A 27,334-nucleotide genomic window follows, 5' to 3' on the forward strand; every position below is an offset into this window, starting at 1 on the left:
TGAAGATAATTCAATTTTTATTGAGAAACATCAATCTGATAAACAACTCCAATTTGTAAAAATACAAATTATAACAAAACAATGAGACACCTACATAGAATCTATCCTCAAAGTCTTTCTTTAATCTTTCAGGAAAGAGAATGTCTTTTCATTTATTTTTTTTATTTAACTGGAGAACAATAATGAACTGCAACAAAATGCCAAAGTTTGTAAATAAAATTATCAATTGCCCAAATACTTACTTTTATCAATTGGTAACATTCTGACCTTTTATATTTTCACCTTTTTTCATCATAAATTAAAATACAGATCATCACTTACTCGCACTCAATTTCACATGTTGCATATTTATCAAAATCACATTCAGAGAGAAAAATACTATGTATTACGCAACAATATTCTTATTTTTCATTTTTAACTTAAAGAGAACAAATCTAACCAATTATCTACAGTTCGTCATGGGTATTACTTATATCCACAGGCGTAGGTTCCTCACATCTGGCTGGGGTTGTGAACTCAAACTGGTATTCACATCGACTAGGCTCAGATGCACTGGTCAAAGCATTGGTTGAACCACAGTGTAGATTTACCTTTAAACAAAAATCCAAAGAATGAGAAGTCAAATAATAATAATAATAATAATAATAATAATAATAATAATAATAATAATAATAATAATAATAATAATAATAATAATAATAATAATAATAATAATACAGTTGACTCCGCTTAATCGCACACCCTCAGGAGTTCAAGTTAGTGTGTTGATTAAAAGGAGTGTACGAGAAGCTAAAAATAGCATCTAAGTACCAGCTTTCATGTGCCAATTCATGTAGCAACTTCACTTCTGAGTTTTCTACCGGCTTGGAATCGTCACGTTGTAGACATGACCTCATTAGAATGTTTTTTATTTAAATTCATGGCTGGTTTTTGGTTTTTTTCTCCTTCTTTCTTTTAAAAAAAATCTTTTCTTTTTCATGTGTTATCGACAACAAAATGTGACATTATTGTTTGTTAGAACAGTAATTGCAAAGCGTTGATTGCTTTCTATTCTGTGCAAGCTGTTTATAACCTTTGTCTCCAATCTTGGTATTGTAGATTATTTGCCAAGCGTGCTTCTTGGATGAAGTGGCGTAGTTTATTTACCATGTCAAGTTTTTCAATGTTTGTCAGGGGTGGCGTGTCACATTTCGATGACTCATTCCCATTTTCATAATCTTGGCATTGTCTTTTATGTGGGTGAAAGGAGTCCAGTGGTTCCTGAGATGTCAGTTTACCTTTGATTGGTATATTTTTGTCCATTAATACGAATTGATAGAATGCTTTGGCCGAAAAGTTGTGTGGAGCGTGAACAGCGTCGTTGATTTCATATGGCTATCGGTTGTCAGTCCAATCAAAGTCTAGTGATTAAGTTTGAGATGGTATGCAATTAAGCGGAACGATTATATAGAAAAAATTCCGTTATTCGAGAATGTGTGGCGTATAAGCGGAGTGTGCGATTAAGCGGAGTGAACTGTAATAATAATAATAATAATAATACAGATAATGATGATAATGATAATACATGTGTAATCTTTATTTTATCAAGAGGAAATTATTGTTAGGTTACAGCTCTTTATAAAAAATGAAAAGAATGAAAAAAACCCAAAAAAACACAAACACCGCACATGTACCCCCCCCCCCCCCACCCCTCTCTCTCTCTCTCTCTCTTTCTTAAAATGCGATGCTAGGATTAAATGTTCAATTCACTTGAATCGAATGATGACTAAGTTGACAATTATTTTTATACATAATGCAGACTAAAATAGGAATTATTCAAGGTATCAAATTTTATTTAACATCATGTGGGCATAACAAAATAGGTTGTATTTTTCAATTGGTTTGACCCGTCAATTTAGTTGTTCTTCAATCAAACCATTAAATGGAGCATTCTATACCAGTCAGATCAATAATTGTGTCACGTTCTTATGAGCCTAGTGGTAACAATACACAATACAGGGCACAATGATATTGGTAATCTTAATAATTGAAAATAATTTTGAATAAAATCGTTCATGTTTTTGGGAGTTGTTACAAAAATCATTTAAGTTTTTCTGGGTTAAAAAAAATATTTTTGATACCAAAGACAAACATGTGAAATATGAATTTTAAAAAAACAACAATAATGCAACAAAACTTTGTAGTTAAAATGCGAATTCAAAATTTAAAAATCATCGCAGTAAATGAGTCCTGAGTCTGGTCAGAGCTTCAAAACCCTACGAGACATATCATCAGTGGTTCTCTAGAGCCCTGAGGCCTGCGAGCCATAGTTTATTCTGGATTGAGACCAGTCCATCTACTTGAGAGCCAAATGCCCTAAAAATCGCGCTCTCATATATTAACTGTTCACCTTTTTTTCCTCCTTCAGAACATTTTTTTAAGAAGAAAAAGAAATAAAGAAAGAAAAAGGAAAGAAATAAAAAATAATTTTTTTAAAAGTTGAGGAATCTCATTTCTCAAGATTTACCTTAACAGCAGGACTTTATGTCTTTGCCCCATAAGATGCTGAAAAACCCCATATCAGTATGATCAATACGAATCCACCTTATCCACCCAGCAGTGATTGAGCAGTTGGGTCCATTTGATCTTGTGCAAATTACACACCAGATTGAACACCAGCTTCATGGAGCCTTATGGTCTTGTAGAACTACTTACCAAATAATTTATAATACAAAGAGAAAACTAAATAATACTTACATGCGTCGACCTGCTGGGTCCATTCCAGCAACCTTGACCATTCTCATATTTCATAGTATCATATTTATCATCATCGGGGCCATGCCACTTGCCCCATACACTGTGGAGTTTTAAAAAGAATGTCAAATATTTCCATTTAATTTATCACCATTATATGCTTTCTTGATTTGAATATTTTATCACATGCTTACACAGAAGATAAACGCTATGCTTTCATTTAAAAGTTAGAGCTAATTACTTCTAAATTTTAATTATGCTCAGACAGACAATAAACAGAGTAACTATAAGAGATGAGACAAAAAGCTTCCACTATACGAGCATGTTGAACTAGTAATAAGCATGTTTGTGGTTTTCTTCTAAGCAGTTATCTGTGTGTAATTTTATTCCAAACCTTGTAAAATGTACAGAAAATGTACTATTTTCATTTTATACGAAAAGCGAAAAAAAGATAAGAAAAAATAAAAAACTCAAATCTTACCCTAAAGATGTTTCAATGCCTCCATTTTTATTTTTCTGTGTACTTTTATCAAATGGACACAATCTGTATGTATATTCTCTATCTGTGTAATCGAAGCACTGGCCTTTCAAAGCAGCAAATTCTTCATTTGGACCAAAGTCAATTTCCAGGTACTTCTTAATGTCGCTGGAAGAAAAAAAGAGAGTAACGAACTAGGGAGAAGGCTTTGGTATGAGATAAAAAATTTAAAAAAGTGTGTATGAAACAGAGTCAGACAAAGCAAGAAAAAGGAAATATAAGAAAAAAAAACAAAAAAAATATCCTTAAAGTTAAAGATCGATGAACTGCTGTCCAATGTTTTGACTCTCACAGAATAATGAGAACAAAACTCAGGCTATGGAGAGTATAAAAGACGGATCACTATTCTCTGTAGTGACTCACCAGATCACACTCAAACATAAAAAAAAATATTATGGTACAGTTTTTTCCCCCCTTTTTTTAATGTAACAGAGAAAAAAAAACTATAAACCAACGAAACATTAAAAACACGGAATGCTCAAAAAGAAAGGGAGAAAAAAAAGCATAAAAAAGGAAAGGAGGATTTATCAAATTTTAAATGTCTTTTGTTTTTCATTTAAACTACAACAGAAACAACTAAACATAATAAATCAAATTTACGAAGCAACACTTTGTACATAAAAAGCCTGTGAAAGAACCACAATTTTAAAAAGAAACATAAGTACATACTTAATTTCCGTCTCACTGTCTTTCACTTTACTCTCAGCGTTATTGAATTTATTTCTTGCTTCATCAGCCACTTGAAAATGATAGAAAAACGAAAAAATTATTTACCAATGATTTAGACATTTCTTTTGAAATGCGAGGGTGAATCTTTTAAAATTAACGCTACAAGAGCCCTGATTTTATTAATATGATGATATTTTGATATGATATGATCTAATAAAAAAAATAATTAAAATAGATCTGTAGATATAAATACCAGCTTGAAGAGACTCTGAAGAGGATGACTGGTTTGAAAAGTGGAACATTGAATTATTGAACAAAAGAAAATAAAAATCCAATAAATAACTAAAAACACAATAAGATAAATATCTTCTTTTTAAAAAAAAAAAAAACAATTGGTGGGTGTATATATATATATATATATATATATATATATATATATATATATATATATATATATATATATATATATATATATATATATATATATATATGTGTCTACGCATATCTTGTTTCAATTCTATGAGTAAATGAATTATTCATTTCTATCCAATACTTTAACCAAAAAAAAAAGAAAAAAAAGAAATGATTTACAATTAAATCTCTCTTACTCTAATCAACACCTTTCTCGTTTAGTTAATGATTTACTGATCTCTTATGAACTTTTTATTTTTATTTATTTATTTTTTAAAAACTAAACTGCAATCCCTGCCAGTCTTTTGCTTGAATTAGTATCATTGTCAGCCAGTTTCTCGTGTCGTATCCTCCTCCTTTCTATCTCCTACATTTAATTTTAATATAAAATTATTGACTATTTCCGTGGAATCGTTTGTACTTGTAATCTTGAAGATAAATATTGGTTTAATTTCAAGTGAAATGATACCTTGAATGAGTTGCTTGGTCTCCTCATTGTACTCTGGCTCTTTCTCATCCTCTGGGGTGTCGGTATCCAGCTGAAGGAAAAAAAGAAAGATGTGTAGACATCATATTAAAGCGAATTGTGTACATTCATAATTTTATATCGTACCATATCTTATTCAAAGCACTTTTGCAAATAGTAAAGGCATAAGTTTATGGAACAGGTGGATGACTTAAGTTACAATTACACAATAATAATAATAATAATAATAATAATAATAATAATAATAATAATAATAATAATAATAATAATAATAATAATAGTAATAAAAGTACAACAATATTTCTACTGATACAAGTATGATTGCATGGCCGTGACAGACAAAACACAGGACCTAAAATTAAATAGATGAGGATCCTCAAAAAGAGCAATTAGGGCATAATCTAAACTGGAGAAAAGATATTTTAGACCCTCTCACTCAATACTTTTTATGTAGAGGCAAATCAGAATTAAAGCTAAATTGATATACAGTTGGGTCTCTCTAATCCGGAACTCTAAAATCTGGATATCTCCATTATCCACACAAGTTGCCTGGAGATAGATTTTATTTTTCTTTATTTGTACACTTTTTTTGTTTGTTTGTTTGTTGCTTTAGGTCTCTTCCACCACAATTGAGGTTATATGAGAGACCGCTGAAACAAAAAAACAAGCAATCTAACAAAAATAGTACAAATGTAAATCAAAATCATAACCTAAAGATATCATAAGCTAAATTATAAATAACCAAGAACAAACAGGCAGAAGATTTACAGGAAAAAAAATATCCCTGTCAAAAATACAATCACAAACAAAAGAAGCAGGATAGGCTAGTAAAGAGAAGAAGAAACGACATCACTATCGGATCGTACACCCATGCGAACATCATAGGTATATGATTCAAGGGTGATGCTCCCATCCTACCACCCGCTATTTGTACATTGATTCCATTATCCGGGTGTCTCTGTAACCTGGACAAAATGCTGTGAACGGTTCGGATTGGAGAGATGTGGCTGTACTATAATTGGAGGAATGAATGCTAAATTCTTTACCGTGAAACATCAAATTAAAAAAAAATCAAATCATTTTGACTTCAAATTCCATGCTTATATCATGTTGAGAAAGGAGAGAGAGTTACATATGATATTAGTCATGACAAATATAGTCAAAACTGGTTACACTGATTCCAGTGCCATGCTCTACATCATCCACATTGATTATAACTTAACAAAAGGTCCATGAAACAGTATAGAGATAAACCCAAAGAATGTGACTAACCGTGCTGACATGATTTATTTTTTTTTAGCATATGCAAATTCTCTTGAAATCAAGTTAAGGAAATCATGTTGGTAAATTTATAATAATTCAAGTTAATAAAGCAACTTTGTTAGCAATCTTTCTACTGAACACCATTCTAAATTTTGTAACCTCAATCAACTTTGTGTGTTTTACTTTGAAATACAAGACTTAAATGCGACTTTCTCCAAGGATTGGAGTAATCGTGAACTTTAACAAGTATAGATAAAGAAATAAAAACAAAGCAAAGTAATAGAAAGATGACTTTTGGCCAAGCTCCAATAATCATGATATTCTACTAATTGAGGAGATCAGGTTAAAGAGGTCATATGAAAATAAGATGCATTAAAATTTGCATACAGTGTATCATTGCTAATACATTGTAAATGTTTTGTTATTACATAAATTAATGTTTGAGTTGACATTTTAAAATGTGTTCATCAAAAGACAATCTGTACTGAAAAAAAAATGTTAAAAAAAGAACAGAAGTCACCAAACCCGAGTACTCCTTGTAGCAATTGATCATTAAAAAGCAAAAAGCAAAAAAGCAAATTGAATAAATATCAAGGTACAAAAAGCAAAGAGACTTAAACAGTTGTTATGAATTGTGTTAAATATTCATTGAGTAATTTATTCATGGTATAATTCCACTATCATAATGAATATTCATTGCTTTATAGGTCCAATTATTGGAATGTGAAAACTTAAAAACATTGGAAAAAATAAACAAAAACAAATAAAAAGAAAAAAGCACCAGAATTGCATTTACAGAATAACATAAAAATTAATCAGTGGAACCAAATGTTTAGACTCAAATTAATTTTGAAAACAAAAGTTGAATGCTCGCTCTTTTTCAGGACGTTCAAAGAAATGGTTCAACAATTTATGCACAGTAATAATAGTTTGTTTTGTTTTTAAGGGTTTTACGGCGCTTGCAACACATTTAGGTCATATCAGCGCCAGTAAAAAGGAAGAAAATGGGATAGTAAAAAGTTATAGAATTACAATAAAAGCACCCAAGAAAAAGTAAGACATAGGGGAACTGGGAACAAATAGGGATCAGATGTAGATTCCAAGAGCAGACCACCAATGCACTTAGTTTGAGATCACCTAAAAGTCTCATCCAGACACAAGCACAGGTCCCATCTAAGAGGAATACACTCAAATGTTTACCAATCATTTAATATAATATGTAAACTCAACATAATACAATGCATAACAGAGAGATGATTTACAAGGAAAAAAATATCATCTCCCAAAACTATAACTATACATTCGACTGTTTCCCTCCCAGCCAAGGAGCTCCGGCAAGGATCAGGACAAAACTAAGTAATCTCATTCCAAGACAATGACAGGAAACAATTGGGAAACGGGTATGGGGGGATAGAAGACACATGGGAGGTCAGGATCCCCACCCAGACAGTAATAATAGGCTGAGTAAAGCCTGTAACTGTAAAAATACTATCAAAGTGGAGAAAAAGTGAATGAAATGAAAGCATAGCATCTCCCCTCCCCCCTCCTAAGAGTGACATGCTATTACAATTTTTATTGTCTTCATTTTTTTATCCCCCCAATTGTTTGTCCATTGAAGTTCTGCCTTATAAGTTTCACATTTTCATTAACAACTTTATACACCACTGTTCATAATGGAAGTAAGAGAGCTATTCAATGTTAATTCGCTTAATTGTCTTTAATTAAATAGCAAATGTTATTTGCTCTAAGGGTTGAAGCTTTTAACAGATTTTACTATTTAATCTTCTTCATTTGTACCTATTGACTCGAGTCTGACTCAATGTTGCAAATCCAAGAGAAAAAAAGAAAAATTATGATTCATTCCTGATCTAAATGAAGTTTCATTTTAACTTCATCCAAAAAACAAAAAGCAGGTCTTGTCTGAGATTAAAACACAAATATGTTCATAACATTTTGTGTGTGATCAATTTTAGTAAAATGTTTTCTTGATTAAAACTAATATTCAGTCTAACTGAGTCAGTTGATTCATATGAAGAGAATAAGCATATACATATCATGATTACTCTCTTAAGGTGTTGCTGTAATTTGGTTCCATAAGAAAACTATCATTAATATTGAGTATCAAAATTAAAATGAAAAAAAATAAAATAAAAAAATAAACTACAAATACAGAATTTCCACATAAATGATGAAAACTGTGAGAAAAGATATGTATTAATCCCTTTAAATATGTTTGGTATTTACAAAACACATTGGCTTTTCTACTTATGCTCAAACTTCAGGACAAAGGCAAAAGCAGAGTATCTTTTTAGAGGATGTTCAGGCAACCATAACATTATATGTAAAATAAACATCTCTTAAGTTTTGACTACAGACTGTGACTACATGCATAGTATCAAGACACCAGGATGATATAAAATATGCACTAAAAGATACCAACACCAACAGACATTTTGACATTAAAAAAAAAAATTCTGAGAAACCACCACGGTATTGCAGATCCAATCACCAATATGTTTACATACGCATATCACCATAACAAAATCAAGCAGTCAGGACAGATCACTGGATTAACAGAAAGCCTTACCGTGTTATTTTTGGTTTCATTTCTTTCTACTTTCTCCCTCAATTTGTTCCTTATGTTTCGCATTCTTTCAAACATTTTTTTTCTCCTCATTACATCAAATTCTGGATCATGTACTTGCTCTGGTTTCTAAAAAATGGGGACACCCAATGATTCTTATCTTAATTGAATTTAATTAATTCTAGTTCTCAAGTAATTATATGACTGAGATAATAATAGTAATAAATGGCATTTCATGTCAATATCAATTGAGTCCATGAATGAAATTTATAGCTTATAGTCAACAAAATGCGCAAAAAATCACATAACAACCTAATATAATATTCTATAACCCATGATTCCAAAAGCATCACCATCTACTCACAAACACCCACGCATATATATATATATATATATATATATATATATATATATATATATATATATATATATATATATATATATATATATATATATATATATATATATTTATAATAGTATATAATTAGTGCCGCTTTGTGGTCTTCTGATATGACACTAGACTTTGGACCTTTAATTCCCAAGTTTGAGCCCAGCTCTTGGCAGTGTAAAGGTGAGTCCTTGGAAAAGTCTGCCAACTCACATTCTCTCGCTGTGCTCATGTGTAAAATAACCTGTGCGGTAATAACAGGGCCTGAGTTGAAAAATTTGTTTTTTAAGTGATAAAAGTGCCTTAAAGCACAAGCATGTCTCATTCTACACGTTTAAGTGTTGCTGTTGGTTTGGATCCCCTTAAAAAGCTCAGGTTTGTAATTCTTAAATTCTTTGTCGATTCGATTCTAGCTACTCATATATTTAATATTTAAAATCACACCTATAACAAGTCTGATTATTGGTATGCTTTTTGTATACTCTCTCAATTATGTGTATAGAAATGAGTGTCTCCAAAGAATCAGTCATGGAGTGTTGTACACACCATAAAAAATTTAAGCAAAATTCAGCAGCTTATTATTTTGTCAAATGATGGACCAACATTAAATACTGTGAAATCATGAAATAGGCTATTGTTTATTTGTTTTGTCTTTAAGGGTTTTACAGCGCTTGCAACACATTTAGGTCATATCAGTGCCAGTAAAGAGGAAGAAATGGGATAGTAAAAAGTTCTAGAATTACAATTAAAGCACCCAAGAATAAGGAAGACAAAGAGGAATTGGCTCAAACTGGGAACAGATCTAGATTCCAAGAGCACACTATCAGTGTACTTAGTTTGAGACCACTAAATGTCTAATCCAGAAACAAGCACAGGTTCCCGCCAAGAGGAACACACTCAATTCTTTACAAATCATAGATATGTAAAAAGAAAAATAATACAGTGCATAACAGATACATGATTTAGAAGGAAAAAAAAAAAATCATCTCCCAAAGCAAACTATACATTTGACCGTTTCCCTCCCAGCCAGGGTATCCGGCCTGGGTCAAGACAAAATCAAGTAATCTCATTCCGAGACAAAGACAGAAAGCAAGTTGGAAAACAGATATAGGGGGATAAAAGACAAAGTAGGTACCTCCCTGCCCATTATGGGAGGTAGGAATCCCACCCAGGAAATAGGCTAAATCACAACTTCCAATTATTAGGATGAATTGATTTCCCCCCATCATATTGTGATGTCTGAAATGAATCTTATCTACGATGCAGAATTGATTGTTGAAAAATTGTTTTGTGTCATATCACACACATCATATCAGTAAAAGGGGTGTAAAATGGACCAATTGTTCCTTAAATGCCATTAAAACATATGTAACAATATATTGTACGTTAAACATTGCATATCATATTCCTTGAGACAAAAATATTTAAAAAGGAGGAACAGATAAAAGCGTAGAAGAATTTTTTTTTTTAAAGACAAAAACAAAAAAACAATTCTTCTTATTGAATGCTCAGTCATATATATATTTTAAAGCACGAGTTTCCTAATCAAGCGCATTTTAATATTCATTAATATCTTGAGCATTTTTAGTTTGAAATCTTAAATTGTTCCATGATGTGGCAGGAAGGAATATAACATAAAAAATGTATTCTTCCTAAGTGAAGTCCAGTATCATAAAATAAATATTTTGAACTTTATATATTATATATATATCAATAGAAACTCTTAGCCATTGGACACAATATGTCAAGATAATACATAATTATGGGGACAGGCGTGACATCTGACAACTCCCATTTTGGTCATTGATCAGTCTATGTTCAAGTATTTGATCTATTGAGACATGTACAGAGAATTCATTTTTTTAAAACGTAAAATGAACAAAAGATCAAATCTTCCATACACTTTCAATTGATAGGAAAACATAAAATCACTCTCCTAAAAGTATGAAGATAAGGTAAGATTAAATAAGATATGATGATAGAAAGAAGCAAGTATGATGAGAAGACGATGTCTAATGATCTATTATTTTATACAAATGGAATCCAGTTACATCAAAAACACCCATTATGATCATGCATAGACATCACGTTAAAATTAAACAGGCCACAATTGAAAAAAATGCATGCTGAAAGATATAAAAAGGTACCTCAATTGTTTACTCACTTTCTCATTAGATATATCAAATGAAGAATCATCATCATCGTTTTCATCATCATCTTCATCTCCCTCATTATCATCCTCATCATCATCATAAATGTCCTTTTCATTTTTGTGATCGTCAAGAGAGCCCCCTTCCACTATATCGACAGGAATATCATTTGGATTGGATCCTTCATCTACACCCTAAAATTAAAACAGATCCAAGCACCTTATTTAGTTAATCGTTGAATGTTAAAGAGACTTCATCCTTTTATGGCCTGATTGTGTTGTACGAAAAATAAGATTTTCAAAGTTTTCAAACAATGAAAAATAGCAATTACTTCAGTAAGTCAAATTTCCAAATAATTTTTTTTTTTTTTGTTGCTCTGATGAGCCACACCTCCACAACAGAATTAAAATCATCCTCATTTGCTCCATTTCATTGTAAGGTTGTCTTGTTTGAGGTTTAATACCGAAATATTCAATGATTGTTTTTACCATGTGTTATTTTTCCAGTTATATAGATCAATAATCACAATGGCCAACAAATAAGTGGGATTTTTTTTTTTTTTTTTTTTTTTTTTGGGGCGGGGGGGGGGGGGGGGGGGGTAACCAAATAGATGAGAATAATTTTGTTACTGTTTTTGACAGAATGCAAAGAACTGATGATAAAAAAAACAAAAATCACCTTGCAAGATCTTAAATCATATTCAAAAGTAAAATATTAATAGACCATAAAAAAATTGTAATTGAAAACATTTGGATCAAGCACTATATGATCAAGGGGTACGTGGCGCTAAATAAGCAGAATGTCAAAAAAATATATAAATAAATAAATAGAAAAAGTAAAATCAAATAAAAAATAAAAAAATAATTCTATTATAAAATCCAACAACCCCCCCCCCCCCCCCCTCACACACATACACAAACACACACAAAATACCCCCAACCCCACCTCAAAAATAACAACAACAAAAAAAAAAAAAATAAATAAATACAAACACACACACAAAAGAAATCAAAGATAGATGATTAATAATAAACTGCCTGTAGTTCATTATAAGATCTGAGTATTGCAACCGATGATCTGAAAATTGTACATGTATACAACTTATCAAAACAAATGATCAGATCTCTTGGAAAGTAACTCAGATAATAACGGTGATAATCTGACTGACAATGTATTGCAATATTGCAATATTATGAAAACATAAGATGGGATAAGAGAGGCAGCTGTGGTTGAATAGCAAGATTCACTATTTAATTTCAAACATTGGAAGTCATATATGTATTCATTTCACAATAATAAAGGTTTGATCTAACTGGCAACTAAATAAAGCCATTGTATGTATAAAACACGAGTCTTTAATGTTATGGATGTAAAACAGCTGTCAGCTATTCTTAAAAATGTAATCAGAATGAAAATAAAATGATTAATCAATTAAGGTCGAGAGTAAAAAAAAAAATGAAATCATTAATTTATAATTAGACAGCTGGTAGTGAATGCTATTCACAATGAAATTAAAAGATTACATTTGAAAATCTCTTGAAGGAAGTAAAAAGAAGTATTTTAAGAAATCTTCATAGTTGGTTGACAGGTTTTAACTTTAATTATCGACTGAAAGAACTAACTAATTATGTTAGACCATCGAATATATAAGGAGATATGATAAAACAAAAATAGAAAAAAAAAAAGTTTTCTATATTTTCTTTTCTCCTGCTTTGACCAAAGCTTGACTGTGATCATATCCAAAATATTGCCACCACAATATCAAATGAAAAATCTTACTCGAGTTAAGAAATAATTTTAAAAAATAAACAGATTCGATTCAGATTTATAGCTACTGGACGACACCAACGGGGAAAAAAGGCAATTCCGCGATTACAAAACAATAGGGTAAATCTGTAATATTTCTTTTCTTATTTGTCACCTCATGTTTGGGGTCTATTGCAGATAAACAAAGTTAATCTCATGACTGAAAATGATGTTCCAATTTTATAAAGTTCCAATGATCAGTTGCCGAAATATCCAACTATTACTTTTATAGTAATTGCTGATTATATAAGACTCCTTGGAACTACACTAAATTGATTAAAACACACCCTACTGTGCTTGCTGAAAAGCTAAGAATTTGAGGGGTGTGTGACAATAAAATAGATCAGATGCAACAAAATTTAATAAATTCAAATTTAATCAATGGAATCTAATTCGAAATGTCAAAAATGTAAGACCACTTGAAAACCTATAGTTCTTCCAAGGCAAAAATTTGAAAATGTGTGGGGGGGGGGAAGAGAGAGAGAGAGAGAGAGAGAGAGAGAGAGAGAGAGAGAGAGAGAGAGAGAGAGAGAGAGAGAGAGAGAGAGAGAGAGAGAGAGAGAGAGAAGGGGGGGGGGGGTGGGATTGGCATTGGAAGAGTTGAGAAAGCGCCAATTACAAAAGAAGCCGGATAAACTTCTATGTACTGTGCTCTATCAATCAACCCCCAAAACATCGACAAATAGGATTTCAAATAAAAAATTGGATTGGTCAAATATTGTCAGAGGATATCTTGAAGGCAGTGACTTGTATGTCAAACTATGAAAGTAAGAGTACATGTGTATCATATGACAAATGCATATATATAGATAGACACACGGAAGCACTATCAATGGTGGAGGCTCTATCTGTTCAGCTGGATCAATCAGGAGCGAGTATTTGTCTTGTTGGTAGGGGAAGACTTATCCTTGTTGACGGTATAATTGGTTAAACCAGGAAATGGAGCAAAATCTATGTTTTCATTGGTTGGAAAGGCAAGTACATTTTATTGAGCCTTGGTAGGGGAAGACTTAACCTTGTTGACAGTATAATTGGTTAAACTTGGAAATGCAGCAAAATCTATGTTTTCATTGGTTGGAAAGGCAAGTACATTTTACTGAGCCTTGGAAAAGAAGAGGAAAGTTGACTCTTCTTTGAACATCTTGCTGACAATTGCAATTTAAGACAACACGTCTAATCTAGAAAAATGATTGCAATATCTGAAATTGCAAAAAAAAAAATAAAAAATTCCATCATCTTTACCATTTCTACATTAAAATCACCTTTCTTTCCATCTTCAAAATCTGGACATAAAACTTCTTCCAGCGGGAATTGGATAACATTCCAATATTTAAACCGACTGAAACTAATACAAACTAGAAAGTAAATTTATCAAAACTTTAGTGAGCTAAAGACAAAGTACTTACAGGATCCTTTTCCTCCTTGTTTTCTGGCTCTTGATCTCCCTTGGGTTCCTCTGATACAGACTCTTCAGGTTTCTCTTCCTGTTCCAGCTTATAGATTTCTTTGATATTTGGCCAAATATTTTCAGTGAAGAGAGTCAGATCGACCTGCTCATTATCTTCCAGATATTCCTGATATCATAAAACATTTTAGAGGGAAATTAATTCCTTATAATATAAAGCATAAACTTGTCTTCAAAACTAGAAAAAAAAAAGTGAAATGATCATTCAAAATGGTGAGATGACTCTATGGCCTGGATGAAATAATTAAAAAATAGCATCACTCTAACATTTCCTTATTCATCCTCTGGGAAAATTTGCTTCTATTCGTGTGTCTATCTTCAAGAAACAAAATACCAAAAAAAAAAAAAAAATAAATAAAATAGAAATAAGACAATCCACGTGCCAAATACAGTGCAGAACTGCAAAATGAATGATAATGCAATTTCTTACCCAAGGAAAAAAAACAAACTCTAGAGTAAATAGCAGTATTCAAAGCTTGGTTCTGCTAGTGTTGGTATGATACCTATTCAACTCTACTATCTCACTGCCTGCGGTATTACCATCCAACAACCAATTTCACTGTGTTGGACTCAACGTTATAATTCTTTTTAAAAATTCACTTAGAGAAAACATAATAAGGTCCAAAACATCTAATAGTCAAAACAAAATAGTCACTACAGGAGAATACAAAATTAATTCATCATCAATAAGAAATCTTAGCAAACATGTATGTTTACCTTAGCTTCTTCCTCGCTGACAGTTCCATCAGAATCAATATCAAACTCCTGATGTTTCATCAACTCTGGAAAGTCCACACTGGTGCCATTAAAAAAAAATATTTAAAATTTGAAAATAACTGATGCGAAGGAAAGAATGTATATAATCCAGCAGAGTATAAGATTCTACCAAAGGATGTGCATGTACTCAAGGATAACTAACATTCAAGTAATAATAATGATTTAAAAAAAAGGAAATTTTATATTTGCTTCTAGAGTCGCTGAATTACCAATGCTACAAACCTGCTACAATTTGGTTAAAAGTTTGAAAAAAACATCTTTAATCAAGAGAAAAAAAAATAAAACCACAAACTTTCTGAATCTGGGAGTTAAAATAATCTGAGTGAGCTACATGTACTTGAAAATGTTGAGAGCTTCAGAATTTGTTTTGACCAGAAAAGGTTATTAAAACCTACTAAACTATTTTGAAACTGACATATCTGGTAACAAAATATGAACCTTCATAAATGTTTGTTCTTTGTATTCTTTTAATCTTGGTGTATGGTGGCTTTTGATCAATATCTTTACATGAGTTTGAACAAAAAAATTGATTTAATTATTTATATTGTGCTGTCTATTAAGACTTAGAAATGTTGTCTTAAATAAATTAATGCCCTTGTAACGATCAATCTAAAAGTTTCAGAAAATATCAAATTAAGAAATTAAGGAGCAGGTACTGCTGCAAGTCGACTGGTTTTTTGGGATGTCTTTTCTTTCTTGCTTTGTCTGGCACCATTCATACACACTTGTTCAGATCTTTAAAAGTTTCAGACTGTATGAAATGCACTACTGACAAAGTTAATGAATCAGCTTTTTATAATGATCTATAAACAACCTGTGAATGAATACTTTGGGAATCATGATGACTAGATACTGGGCCCATTATGACTAGGTACTGGGCCAAAATGCAAAACAACTTTATTTGTGCAAAAACCTAAAATGAGCTATGGTGAAAAGTAATGTAAAGATAGAATACTTTCAAAATAGACAGAGAATTCTGAACAGAGTCAGGCCATCATATTAAGAAAATCAGAAATGTCAAATTTTGTTTCAAAAACAATTTGGAATTTTGGTACCCATGCATACAAAAATACAGCGCAAATCATAAGAAGTCAACGTGCATAATTTCAACTTTTGCTTCAATTCAACACACAGCCATGGTCCCATTTCTTTATTATCTATCTTTTCTACGACATCAATGGTTCAGCAGTCCTCTCTCGTCTAAACTTGTGATTAAATCAAGTGAAGGTGAGCAATATTAGTAACAAGATGAGTGACAATGATTGAATAACTCTGGCCCGGGTATTAAGTCCCTGGCCAAGGCAGTGTATAGATTACCCTACTTGCGTGTGGATGAGGAACTGGCTATAAGCAATTATGGATATTGCATTTTAATCAGTCTAAATAACAGTTGTTTACAGAAACGATAAACTGAACAAAATTCATTGCCTACAGATGTGAAATATAACTTTTAATATGTGAATGCTGACAGGGAAAAAAATCGCATCCTTACTTCCCATCGTTATTGACGTCCAATGTTGAGAAAGCATGAGCAGCTTTGACTGCATCCTTGGCTTTTTGACGCTCTTCTTTCACCACTATAATTTATGAGAAAAATAAGAAATGATTGAATAATTACAAAATGATGAACAAAAATGTATACAAAAGCTTTGAAAAAGAACAAAATTGTGTCTGGCTCAAAATTCTTCTTCAACTGTACTGTATTTCTAAGTGCACACATTGAACAATTAAATAACCTTGTTTTCTATTTTTTGCTTTTCGTTTAAAATCAATAACATCACTTTGTAAAACCAATCATTTGAAAAAGAAAAATGGACAAGGGACCATTAAATCATTTAATTAAACATAGCTAATTAATACTCTTTTTGTTTGTTAAATAATAATAATAATAATAATAATAATAATAATAATAATAATAATAATAATAATAATAATCTTTATTGTCCATAAATATGGCAATTTGTCATTTAGTTACACTTGTTATAATGTTAAATGATAACTATAACATTGAACAGATATTTCACTCCTACTTATTTTCTCTCTCTCTCTCTCTCTCTCTCATTCACTCTCTCTCTCTTCCTCTTTCTTTCACAATGCGATATACACAACATAAACATATTCATTTCGTTTTCAATTTGTTACAATTGTGGCAATTCGACACCAAAATTTATCATCATTATCAATTGGTCAGTTAATCTAACATTAAATAAATTAATCAATTAATCAGTCAACGAATCAATCCTTGGTTTTTCTGTACCATATGAAATATTCAAAATTTGTATTGCTGATGGAACGAACGTTGATTTATACTTGTTAGTTTTACATTTAATCTGACAAAACCTTCTCCCAGATGGTAAAAGACTAAATTCATGGTATAAAATATGTTTTTTATTGTTGGTAATTGAGAATGCTTTCCTTTCTATTGCTTTTCCACAAATTCTTTCTACTCCATCAAGAGGATGGTTTATTATTTTTGATGCCTCTTTGATAGATTTTGAAAATTTTTGATTTATCTTTAAGTCGGCATCCTCCAAACCATATGGTGCAGTCAAACGCAATTACACTTTTAATCAATGAGTCATAAACTCTTAACATAGTTTTCTTCCTTACTTGAAATGTTCTCAATTTCCTTCGGATGTATACTCTTTGGGCAACTTTCTTAGATATTATATTAATATGTTGAGAGAAAGTGAGGGGACTATCAATGGTTATTCCTAAATATTTAAAATAGTCAACTATCTCAACATCTTTACCAATCGTCACACACTTTAAGTAGTTTTTATTTTTTACACCAAACATCTGTTCTTTCATTTTTTCAATATTTAATTCAAGCTGATTTTGTTTACACCAATCGGTGAATATATTTATTTGTTTGAAATAATTCTGTTCGGTAACTTTATCTTTTAATAAGCTGTAGTGCAATATTAATAATTTGTACGATGTATAATAGTTTTGGTCTGATGTGAATTTTGATGGTAATAAACCAATTCAACTGAATAGTGAATAGTGTTAACATCAACTGCTTACATTCCCACGCTTTCTTGTGCTCTTCAATTGCAACTTTTTCCGGTTCTTCAGCTTCATTTTTGACAGCTGTGGTGGAAAAAAAGTAAAACAACCATGAGAAAATGTAACACTATCTGGCTTGGAATAAATTAAATGAAATTGTTCTACAACAAAAGTTTTTTACAGTGAATACTGCCGACAAGTCCAAATGATATCACCGCAACACCCCAACAGAATGTATTAAAAACAAATTTCACTAGATCTATAAGATGAATTCAACATGTAAAATCGAGACATACATCAACACAATACAGCAGAAAAGTATATTTTTTCGATATGTTACTGTCACTGCTCCTCTAAGGTGGGAGCAGCATCACCTGCATCAATTTAATCTTTAATTTGAGCCAAATTTATATTAATCAAATGAAAAAAACTGGAGGGCGAACTCAAACACATACACAAATACACATCATTGAAAACCATTGTCATTGGAGATGAAATGTGATCATTATCATACCAGTAAAAAATTATCAATTCAACAACAATTCACTTTTTAAATGTACGGCTCCGATTGTCTCAGAAACGTGTGAATAAATGACAAACTTAATATTTTTTTTCAAAAAGGGGGAGGGGGAAACAAACTTACTTTCAGCAGCCTCTTTCTCTTTGACCAGGATTTCTTTCTCTTTCTCCAACTCACTCAGTTTAGACTAAATGAACAGATGAAAACAATTTTTTATTAAATAATTGACAAAAGAAACACAAAAATCAGTAAGATTTCTGTAACTTGTAATAATTGACAATTCAGTCAACTCTCAGCATTTAAATTTAATCACAAAGACACATTTTAAAATCCTTGGTAGAAAATTGAAAAAGCAGTGATCTGTAACAGGTTACTTGAATTGGATCATTTTTAATTGATGACAATTTCAGAGATGATTGTCAATAATATCAAAATGGTTTTCTCATCCATGTGACACTATCTTGATTCTTAAACTATACACATATTTTTCTTGAGACATATTATGGGAAATAAATTTCATTATTATCATTGTCATTATTATCATTACTATTATTTTAAAATCATATCAGCTCTGCTTGATTCCTGAGGGATGTGCTTATAAACAGTAACCACTGTATTATCATTATTCTTATTCTTCTTATTATTATTACTATCATAATTATTATTACTAGTGAGAACCCATAATGTTTGCAGAGAATTAAAGGCTATTATAAACAACCACTCCCCTATTTTAATTATCATATTACCGTATTGTGGAAATTAACATAGATCGAGACAAATTTTTTGACACATCAACAATAAAAATCAGTCTGGTAACAGGGTAGCCAGAAGACAATTCCAAAGACCGAGGTGAAATTAAGGACTGATCATTATGCCCTAGCAGATTTTCTATATAGCCATTTGAGTCAACGGATAATAGAATTACCTTTAATTTTTAACAAGTTTGCAAGTTACTCGTATATCATTCTGTATAAAATAGCTTCATATTTTTTTTAGATTTGCCACTAATTCTAAGTTAGTCTGCAAAAATTTAACATGAGCAGTACCCTTTAAAAAAAAAAGAATAGATTACTTATCATTATTCATATTATTATTATCATTATAATTATTATAGCGCAGCAAGGAAATCTGGAAGAAGTTGGGACCAGACCTACCTGTTTGAGATTTCTGTGCTTACAAGGTTACCTTTTTGAGTATTTTACCCAAAAAAATATGAAGGAGAATGAACGGGAGACTAAATATGTGTGGTTTCGGTAAAAAGTACTTAAGAGCCATAAGTAAATGAAGCCCGAGTTTATCCTGATTTCTAAAATGTGAAACAGACAGTAGCAATCGCTTGCTAGCCTTTGGATGGGATGCTATCATATCGCAACATACTTCATGCTAGAACTAACAGACCCAGCTAACCAGTCACTGATGGGGGTGATCAGGTGGTCAGAAAGAAAAAAGAAAGACCTCGCCCGGGATCAATCTTGATCACTACGTTTTTGAAGCAAGTGCTCTACTAACTGAGCGACTGGGACTCTCATGTTCCCAGTATAATGATTACACCCCCCCCCCCCCCCCCCCCCCACATCTCAAACTACGTCAAAAACAAGGTTAGCTAGGCACTGGTACTCAGCTATTGATAACAGGTTTGGTGCGTCTTATCAATAACTATAATAAAAAGACAGAAAGCCAGCATGTCGCATTGCTTATTACATATTCAGCATGAGATGCCCCTCCCTACTAATCCATCACATATTCAATTTCCTCATCTCCTTTGTGCCTCTCTTCTCACCCCACCATTCTTATCCCTAATTGCTTGTACATAACTTTAAATTAGAGCAAAAGAAAGAAAAGTAGTCATCATGTTTCCACATACCCTTTTCTCATCTTTTGCCCTCTTGCCTTGCTGCATGTATTCTTGCTTAACTTTATAACCTTCAGATTGTTGAAGCCTGAGAGCTTCTTGTTGAACTTTCTCTTGCTCATATTTTTCACTGAAATAAAGGCATTTAAAATGAACAAAGATGATGTGTGGAGCATTCTAATAATTCAATACTACGCCACAAATTGTTTAAATGTAGTAAACTATGAAAAAAATAGCCATCAGACAAGACAAATAAATATGTGGCCTGCCAAAAATGATCTAAACCAACCATTAGTTACCATTTTTTAAAAAGTGAACATGATATAAAAAATTGGATGACAACGAATACAGCATTAAAAAAATACAATGCATTATCATAAAAACAATAAAACTTACAGGAGCAGACAACAAACAATAAGTCAGTCTTTCAACTTCCATTTTCAAGAAAAGAAAAATCTGTCATCAAGAAATACTTGTCCACCCTTGAATTGCTTCAGAACTGATGTATTATTCCATACATAGAAAATGAAAAAGGTCCTTTTCTGAGTAAAATAATGCTTTCAGATCAACATTCATCTCAAACTTAACTAAAAAAATAAAGAATTAGAGTTGGCCCAAATACGCACCTAAAAGATTTGTACACATATTTAAAACTGCATGATTGTGAGCAAACAAGAAAAAAGTAGTTACAAGTTCAGTGCAAGTTTGAAGTTTTTAATTTCAATTTAAATGAAATCAAAAATAGCAAATGGTAATTGAATATCAGAAAACGATGTATATTCAAATTCAAATGGAATCAAATTGTACTTACACACAGGTATTTGGACAAGATATTGTACCATCAAATTCATCAGATCCATCACAGCAATCTGAAGAAAATAAAAACAACAAAACATAAAAGGTTTAACTCTATACGATTCAACCCGACAAAAACCGACAACGGCATAATATTCATGGGCGGGGTAGTCAAGACTGGCCTCAGTAAGTAAAACCTAATCGTTGTGAAGGAAATAACAGGCCTGTCACTGTCACAGGATGTTTTCAGCTTTGATTTTTATAAATTTGTCAACAGAAAATAGAATATGTTGTAGAAATTGCAATTTGGATCCTATTTTATTTGCTGGTGAAAATAATTAACTTTGCACTTTGTTTGATAAAAATCGGATAAAAATTACGACTTTGGTGATGAAAAATGACTTTGATGACAATCATTGTAAACTTTAAAAAATATTATGAATAATTTATAACTCCCTTAATTAGTTGGTAAATAAATATGTTACATATCTTTGATCTACCGCCACTGTCCATTTGTGTAGAATCGTGAATCAAACGTCACAAAGTCTTCGACCAATCACAGGCTATCTAACCGGCTGGCCAAAAAAAAAGACGCTTCTCACGGTCGATGTATTACGCTATTGTTATGCAAGGAATATAACACCTTTTTGAGTAGGCCTAAAAGCTAAAATCTAAAAGTAAAAAATATAATTCTGAGGAATTTGAAAGTCACATTGCTGAAATCAGCTTGAAAAATGAAGAACATTGGTCCTTATGTCAGAAAAATCGGTGGAAAACCAACTGTTTCATGAATAAATTTGATTTTAAAAATAGCTTTTGTTTATTTTAACTTTTTTAGCAACTTTTTTATTTATCGGCCGTTTTTCTTGATTTTTATATCATTCTTTATATCTCAATGAGACAAGATCAGTGATATACTTTGTTTGTTTCAAATGTAACAAGAACATAATTTGGCTTTTTTACCTATCAACCGTGCCTGGATAATTTATTCAACAACAATTGTGACGCAACTATCCGATGGCCCGTCTTCCAGTGTTTCAGCTATGCATTGTTGACATCTGTTGACATGTGAACTGTCAGAATGACCAATCGTTGAAGGGTCAAGATGCTCAGTAGCCAATCGTTCTTCGATAAAAAAACTTAAGAACTCACGAGATCTCGAGAACAAAAGTTTGAAATTTGGTGATGGAGGGACCTATGAAATCACTTCTGGGCAGAGTTTAGTCATGAGTGACCATAGGAAACGAAAATGCGACTGCAGACATCAAAGGGTAGGCTAATATATCATCAAAGGATATCTAAATGATTGACATGGCCATATAGGAAACTCATTATCTACTCCCCCAAAAATAATCTGAACACTAGAGGGTTAAATCCTAGAAGAATGCAATATTTTGACCTTAATTCTTTTATCTTTAAATTGTTAGTGGCACTCTTGAAAAAATATTAAACAGAATATATATATATAATGTTATGTTACTTTTCTTTGAGTGTCATGATTGGAATCTTGATGAGGGAATGTTTTTAAGGGAAAATGTATTACTATGTATTTTTATGCACTATGTGTTAAAACCTATGTCGGTCAAAGGCTTCTATTAGCCTGACTACATTATCTACGAAACATTTTTTAAATGCCGACAATAAATAAATATTTAAATTGAATTGAATTGAATATAATCATTAATACTCTCTTTGATAATAAACCTCAAGAATAATAACATATAGATATCCAAACTCAATAGATTTTGAATACAATTGCAAAAGTGAAATGATGCAGCTTTTAGAACACTTCTTCATTTGTTGTGCTGTACAAAATAAATAAATACTTACCGCAAATTCCATCATTTACTCTTGAAGTCTTGATGTAGTGACCCTTGTAAGGCTTGTTTTCACAATAAAATATGCCATTTGCACATGCAGGTGTACCTAATCAAAAATAGAAAAATAATTGAAAGGTTTTTGTTTGTAATTATACCAAATGGGAAATCCTTCCCCTCTCACATTCACACATAAATGATAAACATAATATAATGAAAAGAAACAAAGAGGAGGTCATCATTTTGCATTATTATTTATTCATATGCTCAACTCCTCCATCTTTCAGTGCAAGTGGCTGCACTATACGACCACGAAGGCTCTGATTCTTAATGTGTGTGGACAGTCTTGTAAGGAATAAAACAACCATGTAAACAAAGCCGATTTCTACAAAACATATACTACACATACTTTTAATATTATATCAGAAGAATCAATATAATGCACCGAGGGTGGGGGTCATCAAAAGTGCGTATTGAGCCAATTTAAAAAATGGGGGGAAGGTCTGGCCTCATTTCATTCCATTTGTCAATGTGGCCAGTTCATGACCAGACCCTGTTGAGCAAGTTTTTACTCTATTTAGAGATGTCTTTTTAAGTGAAGAAGAATTCCATGATAATGATTTGTTTGATGATTGTATTTGTAACGGTATTGATGTGGAAAATGAGAGAGTCAATTTGAAAGTAGTTATAACAGTGACTATGAGGAGATGGTAACAGAAACTCAGGAACTACAGGCAGATGCAATGACAGTAATAATGATTATGATAATGGTAATGAAGAAGATAAACCGAATCCATAGACCACAAATGGTAGGAAAAGGTTATCCTTATTATTAATCGATGATTAATAAATTTTGACCACAACTAGTGACAGTCTGATCCCTGCCTTCCCTTACCATACTTCCAGCACCGTGTCCATCCTATCCTTACCCCCCCCCCCCCCCCGACACCTTATCAATGAGTTTCCAAGTATGCCTATTGTTATCTCTTAACATTAGATTTTAAGACGGACATAAGGTGTCAACTATATGTCACTAGCACAAAATTTTGTTGTTTTCTACTAACTGTAATTGTCAACAATTTTTATCATATGGTAATCTGTTTTTTACTATATATATTTTTTCTTTTCTTTTTATAATTTTTTTTCAGAGTTATGGTCAGAAAATCGAACATGGTCATAGTTGGGGTCCTTTACAATGAGCGTGCTTATAAGGGGTAAATATATAGTAAAAATTCTCTTTTGCGCTCCTGAGATAAATAATAAATAATTCCCTTTATTCATCCCATAGGGGAAATTTGTCTCTAGTCTATTCCAAGGGAAAACTGCAATAACTCAGGCGTCAGCCGCAGTGCAGGCATTCAAATTGAGCTTGGGTGAGGTGACTTGCTCAAGGCCACACAGCGCAGCAACGGGTGATTGAACTCGGTACCTTTCGGGTACGAAGCAAAGACTACCGCTGAGCTACGCTGCTTGTAGTCGGAGTGCTTATATGTATGGAGACCACTAAACTAATACAAATTAAAGAATCTACACAACTATAACAAATTTTGGGATTTAAAAATAAAATAAATATTCATAATAGATGAGAAAAAAGCAAAATAATCTGGTAATCTCTTTTTCATTCACCTGGTTCATCCGAGCCATCCTCACAGTCACAGTAATCATCATTTACATGATCAATAGGCAAAACTTTTCCACTGGTTAAACATTGGAATTCTGTCGCTCCTTGGTAGAATGATGCCTCTGAAAATTAAATTAACAAAATAAAACAATGTAAAAATATTATAAATAGGATTTATCTTATTTTATTCATTTCACAATATATCTTTAAAGAGGAGAGAAATATAAGCTTATCAAAATTGAGGTTAACTCTGTTTCTTCTTTTCATGAATTTTAAGACAAAGATGCTTGCGACCTTGTGTTGTGGTCTTGTGGTATGACACTCGCTTTCAGATCAGAAGGTCCTGGGTTTGAGCCTTGCTTAGTACATAGTTAAGTCCTCGGAAAAGGCTCTTTACTCACATTATTTAACCATACTCAGGTGTAAACTGAGTGCCTGGCCGTTAACAGCAATGTCGGTTGGAAAAGAAATTGTAATATCGCCTGACAGGCTTCATATCTCACCTACATGTTACCTCCTGTTGCTGTTGGTCAGGGATCTTTGTGAAGCACTTTGAGCACATTTTGATAGTGGCTATTGCACTATATAAAAGCTCAAGTTATTTTTGTTTTTGACGTTAAAGGTAATTTCAGCACCAGTAAATGGGAAAAGGAGAAGTTGTAGATCTGAAGCTAAGAGCACCAAGAAAAAGCATGACAAAGGGATAAGTTAAAAAATGGAGCAGAAGATTTTAAGAGCATCCATCAATGTCCTATTTTGATATAATTGAAAAGTCTCATCCAGGCAGAGCAAAGGATGCTGCTATGAATGAATACTCAAATGTTTAAGAAAACTTAAAAACTATACTTGACCATAAAAGTACAGTTATGTCCGTATCTAAACACCTCCCAGACATTTGTCTGGATGACAGGGACATCCTGATAGCAGAAACAGTGCCTTAACTGGCATATGATGAGGTATTTCAATTTCAAGGATACAAGGGGGGGGGGGGGGGAATCAAATGTTAGAAATTAGATAGAATTAATCTGAAAGTGATGCCAATGGGAGTTGAAAATGAAAAGCATGTTAGCTTGATAATGCATTCATCGTGCATGGAACACGTAAATCTATTTTTAAATAGTACTTTAAACGATAACTAAAATGATTAACTTTTAAAAATAGATACTGTAGGAATCCTGATAAAGCCAACACTACCGGACCAGGGAAAGATTGGTACAGTCCAAGCCACTTTATTGAGATGGCTGGGCTCCTGACAAATCGTCCCAATTAAACGACATAAAATCTAGCAATTATTCAGATTTACCATAGACCCCTCTGCATATATTCAGACTTGTGACTGGCAATACAACTTCTAATTACTCTAATGAAAAATGTATTGGTTGCATTCAACTTTTTTGTTTGTTCGATTCTTGCTTTTTTTGTTTGTTATTTTGTTTTATTTTTTGTTTCGTCTTTTTCTTTTTTCTTTTTATGTTTAAAGCCATATTAATCAGGGAGACTTGTTCGACATCTATTTTTGGTTTATTCAGCGGCACTTGACTGCTAATCTGATCCACAAACTTTATCGTCAGAGTTATTTCTCGTCTCAACAGTTTCACCATTTCACGCTTTTCTGATCAAGTCATTAGTGGGGTGTCATCCTCATTACTACTTCCGTGCTCTTCAACTTTCTGTTTGAACAGTACGACTACTCACTCGGTTGACCATCCCATTGGACTAATTTGCATTCTATGAACCATCATTTTAAAGGATTGAAGAAAACAAAAAAGCTCTTTTATGGGGATGGTCATTGTCAAATGTCATCCCCATTAATAGCCATATATATGAAAGGGTACGACTTCAGCTGGCCGTCCCAATTAAGCGCTGAGTATATGAAAGGGTATGATTTTTTATGTAGAAAAAATTATGTTCACAAGGAATCATCCAAATAAAGCGGCGTCCCTAATACCAGCTTGGACTGTGCCTTTACTTTGGCAAGTTGCAATTAATGAAGGTTGACTTCTTTATCCATTGGCTCCCTTATCCCATTAATGGCATTATCAATTGGGCACATTTAGACAAAGAACAGGAAATTTGGGACCAACATGATGTGGACTTTAAGAGCGTTGATTTTTATGAGGATTCTACTGCACTAAAGTTAAGATAAGGTTAAAGTGGGTTGAGTTGTGGTTGAAGTTGGGCGATTCCCGGCTTACTTACTTTCAAGAGACACGCCCCTTGGCCGACGATCTGCAGCAGTAGTCAGCAGGACAAAACATGATATCAACCCGATTATTTCTTTCATCTTGAATTTGTAAATGTAGAGTGAGCTGTGCAGTAATATTCCTGTCCAATTTGAATAAAGCAACAATATTTAATGTTTTATCTCGTTCATCCAACACGGGCTTGGAGGGACACGACACACTGTGGAAGGGTAAAGTGTTTGCTCTTTCTGCCCCCAAAGCATAAG

At 32.3% G+C, this 27,334-nt stretch overlaps 1 protein-coding gene across 4 annotated transcripts; it reads right to left on the reverse strand.

Moving 5' to 3' along the window:
• On the reverse strand, nt 1–27,334 carry LOC144975321 (glucosidase 2 subunit beta-like). Of its 4 annotated transcripts, XM_078919293.1 has the most exons (17): nt 27,085–27,318; nt 24,891–25,007; nt 23,278–23,373; nt 21,464–21,521; nt 20,665–20,782; nt 18,924–18,987; nt 18,299–18,364; nt 16,764–16,848; nt 15,212–15,290; nt 14,436–14,603; nt 11,238–11,417; nt 8,689–8,814; nt 4,821–4,890; nt 3,941–4,010; nt 3,215–3,379; nt 2,737–2,836; nt 1–590 (listed from the first exon to the last, which is right to left on the reverse strand). In XM_078919293.1, the coding sequence occupies exons 1-17, from the start codon at nt 27,167–27,169 to the stop codon at nt 447–449; spliced, it is 1,791 nt and encodes a 596-aa protein (XP_078775419.1). In that variant the 5' UTR covers nt 27,170–27,318; the 3' UTR covers nt 1–446. The 4 variants fall into 4 exon arrangements, with proteins under 4 accessions (XP_078775419.1, XP_078775437.1, XP_078775427.1 ...); XM_078919311.1 differs by lacking the exon at nt 11,238–11,417 and having other exon boundaries at nt 27,085–27,321; XM_078919301.1 differs by lacking the exon at nt 8,689–8,814 and having other exon boundaries at nt 27,085–27,321.

The sequence above is a fragment of the Berghia stephanieae genome, chromosome 1 (assembly GCF_034508935.2).
Source record: "Berghia stephanieae isolate SIO BIC M18660-M18661 chromosome 1, UCSD_Bste_1.3, whole genome shotgun sequence".
Lineage (NCBI taxonomy): Eukaryota > Metazoa > Mollusca > Gastropoda > Nudibranchia > Aeolidiidae > Berghia > Berghia stephanieae.